The sequence below is a fragment of the Melanotaenia boesemani genome, chromosome 8 (assembly GCF_017639745.1).
Source record: "Melanotaenia boesemani isolate fMelBoe1 chromosome 8, fMelBoe1.pri, whole genome shotgun sequence".
Taxonomy (NCBI): Eukaryota; Metazoa; Chordata; class Actinopteri; order Atheriniformes; family Melanotaeniidae; genus Melanotaenia; species Melanotaenia boesemani.
This window is the reverse complement of record NC_055689.1, coordinates 27,492,440-27,509,839: the sequence shown is the minus strand read 5'-3', so window position 1 is coordinate 27,509,839 and position 17,400 is coordinate 27,492,440. Positions and strand designations below refer to the sequence as shown.

The 17,400-nt window shown below is 38.5% G+C and overlaps 1 protein-coding gene across 7 annotated transcripts in view; it reads left to right on the top strand.

Moving 5' to 3' along the window:
* cadm3 (cell adhesion molecule 3) overlaps window positions 1–17,400 on the top strand; it is a 109,382-nt gene that overhangs the window by 56,139 nt on the left and 35,843 nt on the right. For all 7 annotated transcript variants that reach the window (XM_041991981.1, XM_041991983.1, XM_041991980.1 and 4 more), the window contains exon 4: window positions 8,343–8,495. In XM_041991981.1, coding sequence (XP_041847915.1) covers window positions 8,343–8,495 — 153 coding nt within the window. The remainder of the gene's footprint in view (window positions 1–8,342; window positions 8,496–17,400) is intronic.

Genomic DNA, 17,400 nt, shown 5'->3' with positions numbered 1-17,400 from the left:
ATTACAATTTAAGTCACTGCATCATGCACACTGGACCTTTGATATAAAATAATGCACACCATTTGTTTTACTTTTTTTTATCAGTTAACCATCCATTATCCATTTTACCCATTATCCATGATCCGTTTTCCTCTTTTCATATAGCCATGGTATGTTGTGTTAAAACAAGTGAAGTACAAGGTTGGCCTCACTGTATAACTTCTGCAGGCTCATGTTTCATAGCCTGAAGGTTAGCATCTGGCTGATATTATCTTGGGTTGTTGGAGCCAGCAGTGTTCATATTTGGACATGAGCTGTAAAGTGTAATCTGACTGGACAAGATGTATATTTTTAGGGCCTAATGTCTGAAATTATTGTCAAAGGCATCAACAGAACACCAATCACAATATTAGTTAATGAGCTCATCATGGCATATGGCAAGATGTATTGTCCTAGGATTTCATGAAAGAAGCTGACAGGTTTAAATTGGAGTTTGACGGAACCTGAGATGCTTAAAAGCCATCCTCTAGTCATCGCAAATGCTCCTGCATATTAAAGCACATTCTCCCCATTACTTAAGATCATTTAAATTAATTTGCATTACAACAATGTTATAAGGTACCGAAGTACAACCAGATTTATTAGACAGAAATAATCCTGTTTCTAACTTGTTTCTTTCTTTTTTCTGCCCTCTGGCTTTATTTTTCAGACCCTGTGTCCATTTTTCAATGTCTGTCCTTCCAGCGTGACACACTCTCCTACTTCATTGGGATCCTTTAGCATCGTTTTGATCCAACAGGATTATCATTGCAAAATTCTGCATTTCAAGCCAAACCATGATCTTTTTACCAACAATAACTAAACAGTTTAAGTGCATAAAGTATAATGGCACAGAAAGGGAAAGTAAAGCAGAACAAACAATGCTGTCAGAGGGGACTCAAAGTGAAAGCGAGCTGTAGTGTTCAAGGTTAAAACAACAAAAATCAATGGTTTTATCACAAATGTCCAACAAATTGGCCAACCACAAACCCTTCTGCTTTTTTATGTATACGCTTTGTTTGCATGCGGTATCAAATGTTACTTTACCAGCATCATAGACACTTTCTGTGTATCTCAGAGATGCTACAGGTTTGAAAAAACAATTTTATTTGTCACCATAAGAATGACACATTTGGAATTGCTGCAACAAGGCAATATGCTACTACATGAGTCATAAATGAGCCGCACTTGTGCTTTTCCATATGATTATAAATGCAAAATTGCCCATGAAACAGTTAGTGACAATATTGAAAATGAGGCTACTAAGACCAGACGGTTCTAGTGTAACATGTTGTGCTCCTGAAACACTTCATTAGTTAAACATTATTACCAAGAACCCGTGTGTTTCTTGTCTGGTTAGCAGATGGATCTTAATACTGCACTAGCCATGAGTCTTATTGCTGTGCAGAATAAGTCATTCAATGGGACAAAACAGGACTGTAGCAAATCCCAAAGGCCCTGTTGTCACAGTTAGGAGCAGAGCACAGACAGTTCACCTAAAATGACACAAGATCAGAGGGCTGCATACTTTTGCATGCAAAAGCAGTGAAGACTTTAGATTGCATATTTCTAAAGATATTTTCCTTCTGGAAAAGCTGAAGAGCAGGAAAAACATGTAGCAGAACTTACACCATTTTACTGGTGAATGTAAAATAAATTATGTGGACCACTTTTATTCTTTGTCAGAGCAGTAATGTTGGTCTAGACTTTATTTCAAATGACCTGAGCAGCCAAACTAATTTATAAATGAAAGAAATAAATAGTGAATCATTTTATATTTTCGCAACTTTAAAAATTATACTACTATCAGAGCTTAATGTTTATGCAAGCCTTGGATGTGCTCCGGATATTATTTTCTCTCCAACAAATACACAGAACTTTAACTTTTCAGCTGTATTCTCCTGTTATATAACCCACACGCCTTGTACTTTAATCCAGTTTATATCCAGACTAAGAAATTCATTACACCTCCTATTTGTAGATACAAAAGCCAAAGTGCAGAGTGTCTTTTGGTAGACTATTTACGCTGTCCACATCAGATTAAACGTGCAATTTTCAAGGGCCTCCTGATCGATACGCCCCCATAACTAGATATCTTATCGTTTCTGGGAATCCATCACACCTGTATGTGCGAGCGGTATACATCGGTCATAATGAAAAAAGAGAGAACAAAAAAGAGAGGAAGAGCCGTGGGTATGAAAAGATTAGAAATATGTGAGATGTAAGGAGGGGGACGAAGAAGAACAAGAAGGAGTGAGGAGGAGGGGGCGTGGGGGGGGGTCGAGTACAGATGAGAAGAAGAGAATTAAGGAGACTGATAGTTGAGCGCAAGGTCCAGGGGGCATGGATAAGTGTGTGAAAGTGTGTGTGTTTCACTGTGTTTGTGAGTGAGTGACCGTATGCCTCACACACCCACACAAAAGTGGGTAGCTCATGAAGACTAATGTTGTGACCTTGCTTTGTGATAAGGCATGAAGATAAAGTAGTGTTGGATGAAATAACTGAAAATATACCAAGAGAAACAGAGGTGTGTGTGTGTGTGTGAAGAGCAATAGACATAGACAGGCGAGCAGATGCATGGAGAGACAGGGAGATAATAGTGAGACAGAGAGAAAGACAAAGAGATGATAGAGATATGAGTCAATACTGAGAAACCAAGTAAACAATAAGAAGGGAAAACAGCCATAACACAGTGTGAAACTGCACACACATGGACACACTCATCTCTAGTCTGACCCATGCATACTCTCTTTTTAACGTCCTCATTAAATCAAAGTCAATGTTTTTATATCCTGATTCATTTGCATACTTACTGTATATGCCAGACTCTGCCCTAACAAAGACAAAAAAGAAAAGTTTTTTTTTTTTAAGTCTTGCTCTGCTTATATTTAAAAAAATATGTTCATGGCTCCTGCTCGTGGGCAGTGCATTATTTTTCATCCAAATTTTTATGTCCTTCCCTGCTGAATAAAAATTTTGCCAGATCCCATAAACGAACGTGCATCTCGTATTCAGTGGCACCGAAGGGTTTGAAGCTGGCTTTGTATGCTACGTGGTTATCTTCCTCCTTATTTTTATGGATTTGTTGGTAAAATGCAAATATCTGTGTGATGGTGGTGAAAAAGTGCTCAACAGATGAGCGCATGCTGTGTTTGTGGCTTTTCTATGTGATGAGATAGTTGTCAGCTTCCCTTGTTACAAACATACCAACAGAGCTGATGTGGAAAAGGAGCTGGTTTTTATTCAGACCTTTGGAGCTGGCCATTCAGAGGAGAGGCTCCTGCACGTACAAGACAAAAAAACAAACAAACAATCACACAAAAAAACAAAAAACAAATGAATATGCAGAAGGAAATAACCATCTGCTATCCGTTTCATGGGAATGTAAATTGAATATGGATCATGGCAACATGGGAACTAGATTTTCCATATAAAGCTATCTAATGAGTTGCCATGATTTTCACCAGTAGCTGAGATTTCATATCAGTCCACAGAAACTTGGTAAGCTCCACTGTAACACCACCATTATGATCGGTTAGTCCCAGATATAACTGAGCACATTACAACCGGAGGAAATCTGCAGATTTGACAACTTTAGCCTTTCATGGACAAGATTTGGTGTCTTGGTTTTTGATCACAGTTGGTGGTAAAACAACCAATACTGTCATTATTGCTGGTTACACTTTTTGTACATGTAGTTTTTTTTTTTGTACATATAGCAGTGGTTGAACATTTGTAAATGAAGTGCATTTAGATAAATACAGGGACCTTCTTACTTTCAGAGAATGGGCTTATAGGTTTCAGCCAGAGAGAAGCATGGGTGTGCCAAAGAAGAATTGATTTATTGCAACCATTTCTGTTACATTTTTTCTCTAAAATACCCACAATTAGTTAATTCCTTTGTTTGCATCCAAACTATACAGGATATTGAGTAAAATGGTTTTGGAATTAGTTAGATCTTGGTGTATGTTGATGCAATGACCAAAGTCTACATAATAATAGTGAGTGAGTAAGGATTGGTTAAGTTTACTGTAACTAGTGAAAATAAGCTAACATTATGCTCAGTTTCATTTTCAGAAAATTGGCCACCCTGAACGAGCCACTAGGAAATATAAGTGTGTTTTATGGTGATATACATTAGAATGGAAGAAAAGACTGGGATAATTCTCAATGAAAAATTTAAACAAGTTGTTCTTGTAAATGAGCCTGTGCCTCAACAGGGCTATCTGTATAAAAAAAAAAAAAAAGAAAGTTAAATATGATTTAAAAAACATCATGAACTCATTTAGAAATTATAGTGGAAAAAAATGATGAGATGCTGTTATATTGCTCGTATTGTTATTTTAAGTAGATCAGTGTCAATGGGACATTATGTAAAATGCAGCACATTTCCTCCTGAGGTATGTTGGTGTTTCAGCCAGTTTGGGAGCAGTGTCTTCTGTAGAAGAAAATTACATCCTTTGTTGCTCATGCTCATGCTCAAAAAAAAAAGAAAAAAATGATACCACACACTGAATAAAAAGGAAAACCCCAAAAGCTTAACCAATTTTCTTTAGTTTTTGCAGTCAAACTGTCTCTGTAGGCAATCATCCTGGCTGTTCCATCTATTATGTACAAATCTGCTCTGATTCCACAAGAATTGTCCTGAGGTAACTTAACACAATTTCAAATGTGGAAATGAATCCACTGGACTATTCACTGTATATGACCACAGTAGTTTTTTTTTTTTGCAGGTATCTTCTTTCTTCCAATTCTGGTTGCTACAAATTCAATCATTGTTTGTGAAAAGCTAACTCTGCATAATGGTCCCATGGAGCAAAGCTAAAAAACTTTTATTGAGACAGACAGATAGACAGATAGACATCTGATGCAGATAGACAGGCAGGTGGGAAGGCAAGGAGACAGGCAGCAATCACACAGCACAAACACTGCAGAGGTCAGTGCTATCACGGAAACGAGTGGTTATTTCGTAGCATTTCATCATCATCATCCATCTCAGTCGCTTGTGCTCTCTCCCTCTTTCATGGCTGGATTTCTCATTGATGACAAAGCCATTTATGTCTCTCTTATGTTCCCCATCCTCCCCCCAACACCCATCCCTCGTGGTTTCTTCCTTATCCTCCTTGCTATTTATGTTTCCTCTGTTTCATTCTACTGTTTTCTCTCCTCAATTTGCATCTCCTCTCCACTCTTTCTTTGTCTTCCTTTGCCTTCTTCATGCTTACATCTCTGCTATTTTTTACTGCTCTCACCTCATCTACATCGCTCTTCCATCTCCTCTCTCGCCTTCTCTTGCATCATTTTTTTCTCTAAACACCTCTACCACTTCTTTTCTTTTCTATTTTACCTTTTGCATTCCTGCAATTTAAATTCTGTGCATCTTTCACAGTTTGATTCTTTCTTCTTACCCATTATATTTTCTGACTACATCCCTACTTCTATTTTTCTAGATCATGTGTGCCCTCTTCTGTCTTACTTTTCTTCCATCTCAACCTCCCCCCCGAATCAACTTATTTTTTATATGGCTCCTCTCCTTCCGTCTTCCTGTATATCTTCCTTTTCCCTTCTCCTTTTTCTCCCACTGGTTTTACATCATCCACTCTACCTGTTTCTTTAAACCACATTTAATTGTCTTTTTCATTCTTATCACTCTGTCAGATGTTTTTTGTTTCCTTTTCTACATCTCTTCCCATCCTCCTTGACTTCTTGTCTTACATTTTTTCATCAGTTTTTCTAGGTTCAGTGCACATTGCTCTTCTCTCTTTTGTCATTTCCCACTTCCTTCATATCCCTCATCATCGCCACCCTCATAACATCTGTGCTTTTCTCTCTCACTCTGCCCTTTTTATCTTGTATAAGTATAAATGTATGAGTATAAATGCAGCAGGATTAAGTTAGTTTAATTCTAATTAATGAAAATCCATTTTCCTTTGCTGGTTTGACCTGGGGATGCATCAGGAATTAGCTTTTTTTTTTATTTATTTATATTCTTTATATGCACTCCTTTGGACCATTTTCTCCAAATGGTTACTTGTGTGTTTGATAAAACACAACTTTGCTTATCTACAAAACCTCCCAGATGTAAGTGTTCTGTCTCCTGGCTGAGATTAGCAACTGAATGGCTTTAAATTTTATGCAGTGAAATCTCAGTAAAACTGAACTTTTAGTATTTTATCCAGTAAAATTCTCTGAATCATTTACAAAAATACTTAAAAGTTTACCTAAAAGGTGTCTTTTTTTAAAGTTGGTTATTCAGCAACTGTAATTGCAATGTCCACTGCACTTGCTCCTGCTATAGCGAAAACTCCTTAAAGGTGGTCAAAACCTCTGCAGAAGAAATGCTCATCAGAGGCCCGTATCACTCTCAGATGACCCCAGCTGTTCTCACAACACATCAAATAAAAGATTAAACTCAAAATCACCATTTTTTTCTGCACTCTAAGTAATCATGTAGAGGTATCCTCACAATAGATACATTTGTTTTCTTGCAGACCTGCCTACTGTAATGGAGGTTTTACAGGTGTCGCTAAAAAAAATCACGAAGACAGCTGCAACTAATCCAGAATGCTGCTGCTCATATCCTCAAAAAGACAAAAGAAAGGGAACATAACACTCCAGTTCTCAGATCGGTGCGCCAAAGAATTTATTTTAAAATTTTACTACTGTACAAAACATTGAACAGCTCTGGACCAAAATATAAACTACTTTAAAAAGTTAGGGATTCTAAGCTTTTTTATATGACGTCAGAATGAACCTAAAATGCACTAAAGTCTTTGTGGGTGAACTTAATTTGACTTTTTCTAAATTTTGAATGCACAGCTACAACTTTTCAGTGTATATGTTTTTATTGGACAACAGCAACATGCTGTTCTCGCTGTTCAAGATGATCATAGCAGACAAAAACAATAAAAAGTATCTGGACCATGAATTGGCCACTAAATGCTCTGGTTCAATGACAGCTTGTATGTAAACAATCCTCTTCATTCTACTGTTCACATTTAGACATGATCAGACCAAGACGGCGCCTAACACACGACAAGTTACTGAGGCAATAGAACAATTATACATTGTTGGTAATGGTGATGATGATAGTTTTGATGGTGATGATGTAATTCCAGTCGGAGGCTGGAATTATATAAATAATTTAGCCTTGCCTAGCAGGGTGCAAACACTACACATTGTACAAATTGGTACATTTTTTTGCCACTACTTGTCTGCATCCGTGAGAGAACAATTCTGGTGGTGAACAATTCCCCTGGTGTCAGTAATACAGCTTATAGAACACTAAGAATTTATAATTCTGTTTGCCAACCAAAAACATTTACATGTATTCCATCTTTCCATCCCTCCTTCCAACATTCCCACCTACAGTCTCTAAGACAGGACACAAAGAATACCAACATCTACATGTAAACAGCCAAAAAGCTTATTGAAAAGGTAGAACAGGTAAAAAAAAAAAAAAAAAGGGCTTTACTGTGATGACAGGTAGAAGGATTTAACTTGTTTCATTACTCTACAATTCAATGTATCCTACTATTAAGTGTAATAGTTACAGGACTGAAAAAAAATGTTCAGAATAAGCTAAAACAAGTTCAACCAATCTATTTGACTCAATCTACAATGTTATAAAAGTACAGTTATGTAGCCTGAGCTGTTCATTTTACACCTTTCAAACATAAAAAAAGCACACAGTTACTACCTGAAGGACCATTTCTGTACCCTAGAGAGTACTTTTTGGAGAACAGTGACTTTGTGTACAGACATGAATTCTCTATTTCTTTGTGCGTATTTGGCCTTGAACAATCAGGCTTCAGGATACATGAGTAAATTTTTAATGCCATACAGTATATTCCTGCTGGAGCCCTTCAGATCTTGTGATATCTCACTCCAAACTGAGAACAAGACGGGGTGGTATGTTCAGTGTCCCGAGTCTCTGGCTACAGAACAGCTTCCCTTGGGAGTCAGTTCAACATCTTCTCTGGGGGTCCTAAATCATAATCAAAGACCTACATTGTTCACTGTTCTGCTTGTTTAATTAAATTTCTTTTTGAGATGTTGGATTTTTTTTTACTAGTTTCTTTTTGCCTTTATTATACTGTTAAACACTGCGTGTAAAATGCCTATGTATTAAAAATAAGAACTGGCTTACAGTAGGATTGTAATATATTAAGAAAATACTCACTAAAGGTCAAAAGCAACAAGGAGTCTGACAACTGTAACAATCCCTTAGATGCAATCTCTTACCAAGAAGCACTTAAATCACCTTGAACAATTTATAAAGTGCACTTCTTATTATTGATATCCTGTTCCTCTTCTTCCCTCAGCGCTGAGAGATAACCGCATCCAACTGCACCGCTCCACACCTACGGAGCTTTCCATCACCATAGGTGACGTGCAGCTGTCTGACGAGGGCGAGTACACCTGCTCCATCTTCACCATGCCAGTCCGCACCGCCCGAGCTACTGTCACCGTGCTAGGTGGGTCACACAAGCCTGTTTTTAGAAACTGCAGCTTCACTCAGCTTGGAATAAACCCTGGCTTGTGTTGTGAAGCATACTGTGAAATTATGTCATTACGAAATATATGTATTCAGTTATGTGTGTTTATATGCACTGAAAGTGAACTCTTGGAAGATTTTAAGTGAAACAAAAGATATCTAAGACCAATTATTAATCTCTGTTAAGCCCTTCCTGAGATTTCTTCCAATTTGTTTTTGTCTGAAGCAGACTTTCCTTTGTTCTCAATTGCAGGCTAATAATGCAGGATGCCATACATGCCTCCCATGTGTTCACCCTCAGCTTTGTCTGTTTTAAAACTGATTGGCATCTATAAAAGTCAACTTGACTGCAGTCTGTCTTAATTTCTCTCATGTACCTGTTGGATTGTGACATTTTCAAAGGAATCACTCAAAACTTCTGGCATCTTGTCAAATCCTCTCCACAGTCATCATGTTGTTTACACCAGTTTTATGGAAATGAATACTTTTCCCACCATCCACTCTCAGACTGCATGCTGAAAATGAAGGCTGATCAAATTACAGTAGTTAAATGATTCCTTTTAACTGTGAAAAACTGCCTCAAAATCACCTTTGGTACACTGCTGTGGTACCTACCCCGCAGAGTCCACCTTGTCTCTGAGCCAAATTAAGTTTGACCCTGCAGATGTCCATTGTATCTCTGACTTGCCAGGGAAAATTTGCAGATCTGCATGAAACGGAGTATTGGTACTTCAGCAGTTTAGTGCTGAACTTTAATAAAGTAAAGGGGATTTGTGAAAGACTGGCTGAAGAATTCCTGCAAACAGTTAGTCTCTGGTATGGAGAAAGCTGCATAGAAATCTAAATCGCCCATAATGCAATTCCACTGCATCTTTTCATCCATTCATTGGAGATAATGCCATGTAATCTGACCAAAAGGAAACTGCAATCTGGTGTGCAGAGAAGACCTGTACCACACACAAAAAAAACAAAAACATCCAAAAAACTGATTTATTTTAACAGCACAGTATTGTGTTAGGACACTCGTCTTCCAGTTTGATTCTGATTCTTGTTTACGCTGTTAACCTCTGGGTAAGGTTATGACCTCCCATAACTCTCAGGTGAAGATAAAACAGCTCCACTCATCCATTTGAGATGGATGTTATTGCCTGTGTGTGATGCTTCCCCTGCAGTGTGTAATAAATTGTGGCCTTTATGATGGCGTCGAGTGGGCATGCTCATTGATTGGATATTGGGCTAATTGGCTTTGAACCCCCACAAATGGTCTCTCATGTATTGATTTTGATTTGTTGAGATAATGTTATTGTTGCTTGGTGCTGGCTTGCTTTGGCTCCATTTCGTCTTTTTTTTTTTTTTTTTTTTTTTTTTTTACTTCAAGGTAAGAATAAAACAATGTACTTTATCAATTCTATAATGCACCATCTATAAGCCATACAGGATCAAAACAATGGAGAACTGGGCTGCATGTGGATAAAAGACAGTTGGTCTGATTTTCCAAAAGGGGGCTGTGGTTGGCGAATTTATTAGCCAACACCTCAGGGAATCCAGGACCACTTTAAAAGCAATGTACTTTGAATTGAGTTATTCTTTGATATAGACAGGGACATGTTCATTTGTGATATAGAGGAAGTTTCATAAGTCTTTGCCTCTTCCTCACAGCTACTCTAATTCAGCCACATCTTAATTTGCCAAGAAAATCTTGGATGACAACCGGAGACTGCTGAGAGTTTCTGCCTAATTCTCTTGGAAAATGCACTTAGCGGAAACAAGAGAAAGTTAGATTTTAGATATTTAGGGTGGGGCAGGGCTGGCGTATGTTTACACGGCTGTTGTGTATCTGAAAAGCCAAAGGGTTGTTCCTCAAATTTGAGATTAGTCGTTCAGCAGCAATGGGAGCACCGTTGAATAAATCATTTATTTATTCAGATGTCTTGGCAATGCTACAAAGTGTGAAAAGAATCTACTGTAGTTGCCCTGGACAACAACATGAGCGATACACGAATTAAATGTTAAAATGCTGTTTTAAGGGGGGCATGGGGGAGGGGGAGGTGACGCTAGGTGTCTTTCAGCTCTTAACAAACCTAACTAGAAAACTGCTCCTCTGTATTTTCTCCAATTTCTGCAGTGATTGTGATTTGAGCATCTTTTTATTCCCTGTAATTGACAGTTGTGACACTGTATTCTGCATTCAATAAATTTTACATGACCCCTGAGGGGGAGCCAGCCCATTAAAAATGTATGGTAAAATGTCTAAAACACATGGATCTCTTTGGGAAAATCAGACAGAGATGTGGAGTTTTTTTTTTGACAGAGCAGTGTTTGTGTGTACTTTACCCTTGTTTTGACATGAGGGTGTTTTTATTTTCGCTCTCACAACCACGCATCAACACACAACTGCTGAGTGTGGTCACTTTTAAATGACAGAGTGTCTGTGAAAGTAAAATGTGTGTCATGCCTCTGTTCTGTCCTGAGCTAAGCGGAGAATAATTTATAGCAGCTTTATTCTCTTTCACTGGTCTTGTAGAGGAAAAGGTCTCAACAGGGCTTCTCCAGCCAATTCTATATGTGCAGTATTATTCCTTCATTAATATTCAATGCCACTTTTCTGCCAGAGAGCTTCTGCACACACTGCACTACATCAAATGCTGCTACATTAAAAATTGACCACATTTTCATTTTTTTATGTACACCTCGGTTAGTCCATAGCACTGTTTTAGTGATGCTTCTATTTCTCTTCTCTATGTGGTGAAAAAACAGCAGAAAACCCTTGTGATGTAACCCTGTTTCCTAAAGGAAGATGTGTGAAATATGAAAAAAATAGCATAATAAAAATGATCTGAAAATAGTTTAACACCTATATTTAATGGGACATTGTACTATAACTGCTAATATCTTGTGGCGAATTGCAGTTCACCCATATTTGTGCAAAATTCCACCTTTAGATGCAGACTAAGGCCCAATCTCAATTCCTCCCCTTGTACTGCCGTTATGCAGAGGTAAAGTGCCCCTTTTGTTGTAGAGACCAAGGAATGGTGGTCATCTAGCAATCTAAATGACCCTTATAGCTACAGTTAAAGGCCTAGGTGACCAATCACAAAAACAGAAAAGGAGTACTTTCCCTTGCCAAATGGGCTGGTTAGGCCAAGGGGGTGGAATTGTGACTGGGCCCAAATTACCTGTTGAGGAAAAAACATTAAAAGTGAATAAATGTCAAAATTCTATTTTTTATATGTCAACTGATAAGGTAATGTTGATGGAACACAAAAAGAAAGAATACAGAAAGTGACACATACAAGTTAGACAGTTGAGCTAGAAATCTGTCTGGCATACTCTCCAGCAGAGTTAGCTAGAGCAGGGCTATTTACCTCCAGCTCTCGAGGTCCAGAGTTGAAGAGCTGTGAGCAAAATTATGGAAGCACTTCGACTTCTATGAAGCTCAACTAAAATTTTTTGGAAAGACTACAAACATAAGGAACTACATTACAAGTTATTAGTTAGTTTAAAGCAGGGCTACTCAATTCGGTCCTATGAGGGCCGCAATCCAGCAGGTTTTCCATGTATCCCTGCACCAATACACCTGAGTCAAATTAGGTGGCTCTAACAGCCAATCAGGTTCTACACAATAACTCATTAATTTGACTCAGGTGTGTTGGTACAGGAATACATGGAAAACCTGCTGGATTACGGCCCTCGTAGGACCGAATTGAGTAGCCCTGGTTTAAAGCATCCTCCAAACAAATTTGTACATGGTGGTGCGGTAGTTAACTCTGTCTCCTTGCAGCAGGAAACACCCTAGTTTGAACCCAAGTTGGGGTCTTTTTAAGTGGGGTTTACACACATCTCCCTATGCATGCGTGGGTTCTGTACAGGTACTTTGACTTACTCCCACAGTCCAAAGTCCATGTTAAGCCTCGTTTCCATCAAGGGGTCTGGTTTGTGATGGAACGGTTTGGTTCAGTAAACCTTGATCTCTGTTGCATTTCCACAGCCAACCATACCCTTACCTGGTAAGCAGCATATAAGCCAGATAGTGATATATACATCAGCTATGTAACAGCATGATAGCGGTGTTTCATCTTCCTGGAATTGTAACAAAGAATACGACATAGAAACAAAGGAGGACAATGGTAAACACCCAGCAGTCTCTGTTCTTTCTTCTTAGTATTGTTACAGGGCAGGCATTTGCATGGATGACGAGCCACAGGTGTCAGCAATAATTGGCGGCCGTAACAGCTTTAACAGAAAAATCCACGGCATATTCGGACATCACACTGTCCCCGCTTTTTTCTTATTGCCAAGTCACCCGGGAAGTGGAGATTCTTTTGACCTCTATTATAGAGAGGATTGAAGGATTGCAAGCTCCACCCTTTAGGATCCGATTAGTAAGATTTGACCCCGACAGAGAGGCCCCAAAGAAGTAGGACGATTTTGATCGGATATTTTGGCAACCTTCCCAGGTTTTGTCTGCAAAAAACAAAAATATATATACAGACCCTTCCCAAACCTTTGGGGGAAACAGGGCTTTAGGTTAACTGGTGTCTGTAAAATTTTCCCTAGGAGTGAGTAGGAGTGGTTGGTTGTCTCTCTCTGCATTGGCCCTGTGATGAAATGGTCACCTGTTCAGACTGTACCCTTTCTCTTAGCTAGTAGCCCCTGAAATAGGCTCCAGGCACCATAATCTTGGAATAAGCAGGTATTGATTATGGATGGATGGATTGTATGCATATTTGATTTTAGAACAAGGGCTTTTTATGCAATTTTGCACCTTTTTGAGTCAAGATAGGACATTCCTTCTCAAAGATATTTGATTGGCTGCAAATTGCTCTAGAGGCCGCTGCACAGTCAAAACGCAGCGCTCATGCACCCTGTGGAAATTGGCTTTTAGCCCTAAGTCATGGAATCATTTTAGGAAACAGGTAGGATCAGACTCTAATGTCACTGAAATTGCATTTGATCAGTTATGGCTACTCATTTGCTCTGAACACAATCAATGAATGAGTGACTACATTGCACATGATAGGTGAATGTTGGTTAGAAATCTATTTTTGCTGTTTGTAATTCTGAATATTTTGACATGTAGTTAGTTTACTACATGTTTGCTGCTATGGACACCCTTTTATTCTCCTGTTGGTTTATTCTGGGAACATGTTGGCAAATGAAACCCTCTAGATAACTGGCCACATCGCTTCAGTTTGTTTTAAAAGATTTTGGAAAAAAATGGACTCCGGTTTACTGTCACATTGCCAATTTGTTTCCAGTAAGAGTTGGTCTCTGTCGAGGCTGCCCTTTGTCGTGGATTCTGTTCATAACTTTTATGGACAGAAATTCTAGGCACAGCTGAGGTGTTGAGGGGATCTGGTTTGGTGGCCTCAGAATTGGGTCTCTGCTTTTTGCAGATGATGTTGTTTTGTTGGATTCATCAGACCGTGATTGCCAACTCTTATTGCAGCGATTCACAGCCTAGTGGTTGTTGGAAGAATCAGCACCTCCAAATCCAAGATCATGGGGGTGGGGTGTCTTCTTCAGATCAGAAATAAGGTCCTAGCCCCAAGTGGAGGAGTTCAAGTATATCGGGATCTTTTTCACAAGTGAGGGAAGGGTGGAGCGAGAGATCGAGAGGTGGAATGATGCTTTGCTTGCAGTGATGTGGACATTGCATCAGTCTGTTGTGTTGCAGAAGGAGCTGAGCCAAAAGACAAAGCTCTCGATTTACCAATCAATCTACGTTACTGCCTCACATTTGGTCACAAGCTGTGGGTAGTGACAGAAAAAAACTAGACTGTGAATAACAGTGAAATGAGTTTCCTCCGCAGGATGGTTGGGCTCAGAGCAGAGTTGCTCGTTCGGATGGTCATCTGCTTCAATTCAGCTTTGGTTTAAAGTTACTGGGTCACTTGGTTTAGAAGCTATTGAAGAAAATAGGCGATTATTGATTATTTTAATAATAACATTGATATAAAATAACATGCAGTGACAGAATGTACCCCTGAGCTGGATCCTCTATTTGGAGTTAACACTTTTGATACGCTTTTGAGTTGAAATATATATCTTCTCCCCTCTGAATTATCTGAATTAATGTATGATAAATATTGTCAAAAATTAATCATGGCATTTATACTGTAGCACAGTATACTGGGGCATGTGTCCTAGTAAACAAGGTCTGGCGATGCCTCAGTTAGTGAATCTAGGGGCAGTGGGTTGTTTGTCTCTGTAATGAACAGGCAACCTGTTTGTACACTGCTTTTTGCCTGACAGCAGCTGGGTTGGGCTCCAGCCAACATCTATGTTGTTATACATTGAATAATATTTAGGGTGAGCCCTCATTACAGCATACCAATTTGTCCTTTAAAGCACCTCGAAAAACCCACAGAATAATAGTTTAATCACCAGTTCTTGTAGACTTAAAAACCTGTCCGTCCATCTGTAAAAGAATCATGTATACAGTTTTATTATCATTGTGCTTATTATGTGTCAAGATTTGGAAAAATCTATTCAGCAGCATTTTGTGTGTGCTGGGTTGTTGCTGAGCTGACTCATATTGGAGGGTGGGAACTGGAAACGGCAACACGACTAAGCAAGAAGGAACTGAAAGATAGTCTAGCCCTAGTTTTGCACAACTTGCTTTGCAGTGGAAAATTTTGTGTAATGACTGTACAATGTGTTTGTAACCAAAGGGGGATAGACTTCATAAACCTCCCTAAATAAGGCCTTGTATTGTGTAAAGGATGTTTTGTGCTTGTAACATGACTCGCTCCTTTCAAGTAAAATCTATTAGTTTGACTTTAATCTCTGTGTGTCTTCCTTTGATTGAAGGTTTATAGTGTTTGTTGTTGGGAAGAATTTCCACAACACATCCATCCATCCATCCATCCATCCCATCCATCCATCCATCCATCCATCCATCCATCCATCCATCCATCCATCCATCCATCCATCTATTCATCCATCCATCCATCATTTCAGGAATTGGATTGTTAATTAAAAGGAATATGTGTATGTATCAGTCTTTTCTTGGCATCTTCCTAAAACATTACTGTCCATCCACTTCCTGTCCAATATTCTCTGCTTCTAGTCTTTCAACTAAATCTTATTCTCTCTATATTTATCCATCACTCTGTCCTATCTTAATGCACAAGACGGCAATTTGCAATAGATAGCAAGCCGAATGTTCATTATTTAAATAAAAGCAGGATGACAGTAAACTCTGCCAACTCTTGGAGAAAAGTGCTGTCTACAATGGCTCCAGATGGAGCATGACAAGTTTAGAAAGTTTTCTCTTTCTTCTTGCTTTCAACCATGATGGTGAATACTGGTGGATACTGAGGTATTTGGCAGAATGGATGTGTAGATTCCTTGTCCTGCTCTTGTTGTCCTCACTCCAAGTTGCACTCTGTTAGAATAGTAATTAAGCAAAAATGTTATATTTTAACTGAATGTGGCGTAAAACCCCAGGGAAACGAGCATGCATCATGGAATTTTGGTTTGGCTTGAGGGGTTATGGTGTTTTAGTCAACTAAAGCTTTTTTCTTCTTCTTTCCTGACCTTTTGCTCATATTGTCACGTTCTCCTTCTCAATCAGGTTTGCCACCTGAAGCACTGGCATTATTCCTGTAAAAAAAACAATCATTCTCATAGAGGCTGCCTAAATCCCATTCTGGCTTTCAGATAAGGAATTCTGGGAGCTTGATTTAATAATATCTGCAAAATATAATTTATTTGACATTTTGAATTGACCTAAAGTACTTAGAAGGAATAGCCCCACAATAATATTTACTAGACTTATTTGAATTGTAGAAATACCAATGCTGGTGGGTAATACAGGAATCCTGCTCATTTTAAAGGGATAACACATTATTATCACACTCATTGAATTAATTGCATTTCCATGAGCATCTCAGTAGGCAGCCATCTGCCATTTGGGGCTTCTCTGCAAATGTTGGAATATTTAATATGAGTGCCACAAATGCTGCTGGAATGTTAAGTTAACGAAGGATTTTATCATTTTCTTTTGGGAGCTTCTGTAAGCTTCTGTCATGTTCTGAAGTCTTACTAAAAATGTGGTTAGCATTTCAAGTTTGTCACAAGGCTGAAATGTGCTGCAGAAATTTTCCACAGCATGAATGGAAAAGAATAAAGTTTTACACAGTCACAGTTATCATGTGTGTCACTGTGGAATTTTCTCGTGAAATGAACTTCAAATTGAATTCTGCAGTCCATTAAGACATTTTTGCAGTGAATCATTATGTCAAAAACCAAATAATTTCACTTAGCTATCAAACAGGATATAAAGCAGGCTGACTAATCCTTTAGTGATAAAACCGCAGCAGTATGTGTAACAACTGAGAGGAAGTTCTGCATCAAGTTATAATGATAGGCTTTCTTACATAAAAACAAATCCAACTTACCTGCTATTTATGGAGATGCAAACAAAAGTAATTTTTTGAGTATAATCAACCATTTCTTGATAAACTGATTAATAAATATTCATATAAAATGTCAGTAAATTGGGTGTCATGGTGTGTGGAGTGGTTAACAAATTACTTCACTGCAAGAAGATTTTTCTTTTTAACATCCTTGGTTTTAATTTATGATGCACAGAGAACAGCTCAACACCTATAAACATGGGACTTAATTCAGTGCCAGTGTTTGCCCAGACGGTTGTCATTTCCTTATTTTCATTTATTTACTCTTTGGTTTAGCTTTCAATCACTGCCAAGCTTTAGACATTAAGAAATACTTGTTTTCATTTAGGCAACAAAAGTCAGGTTTAGGAAAGCCTTATGGTAGGTGTTAAAAAAACATTTTCTAATTTCTCACTGCTATGTGTTGCACAGCAGTTGTGTTTCCTGACGGGAAAATGCAATGAGAAAAATAACTCTCTAGTG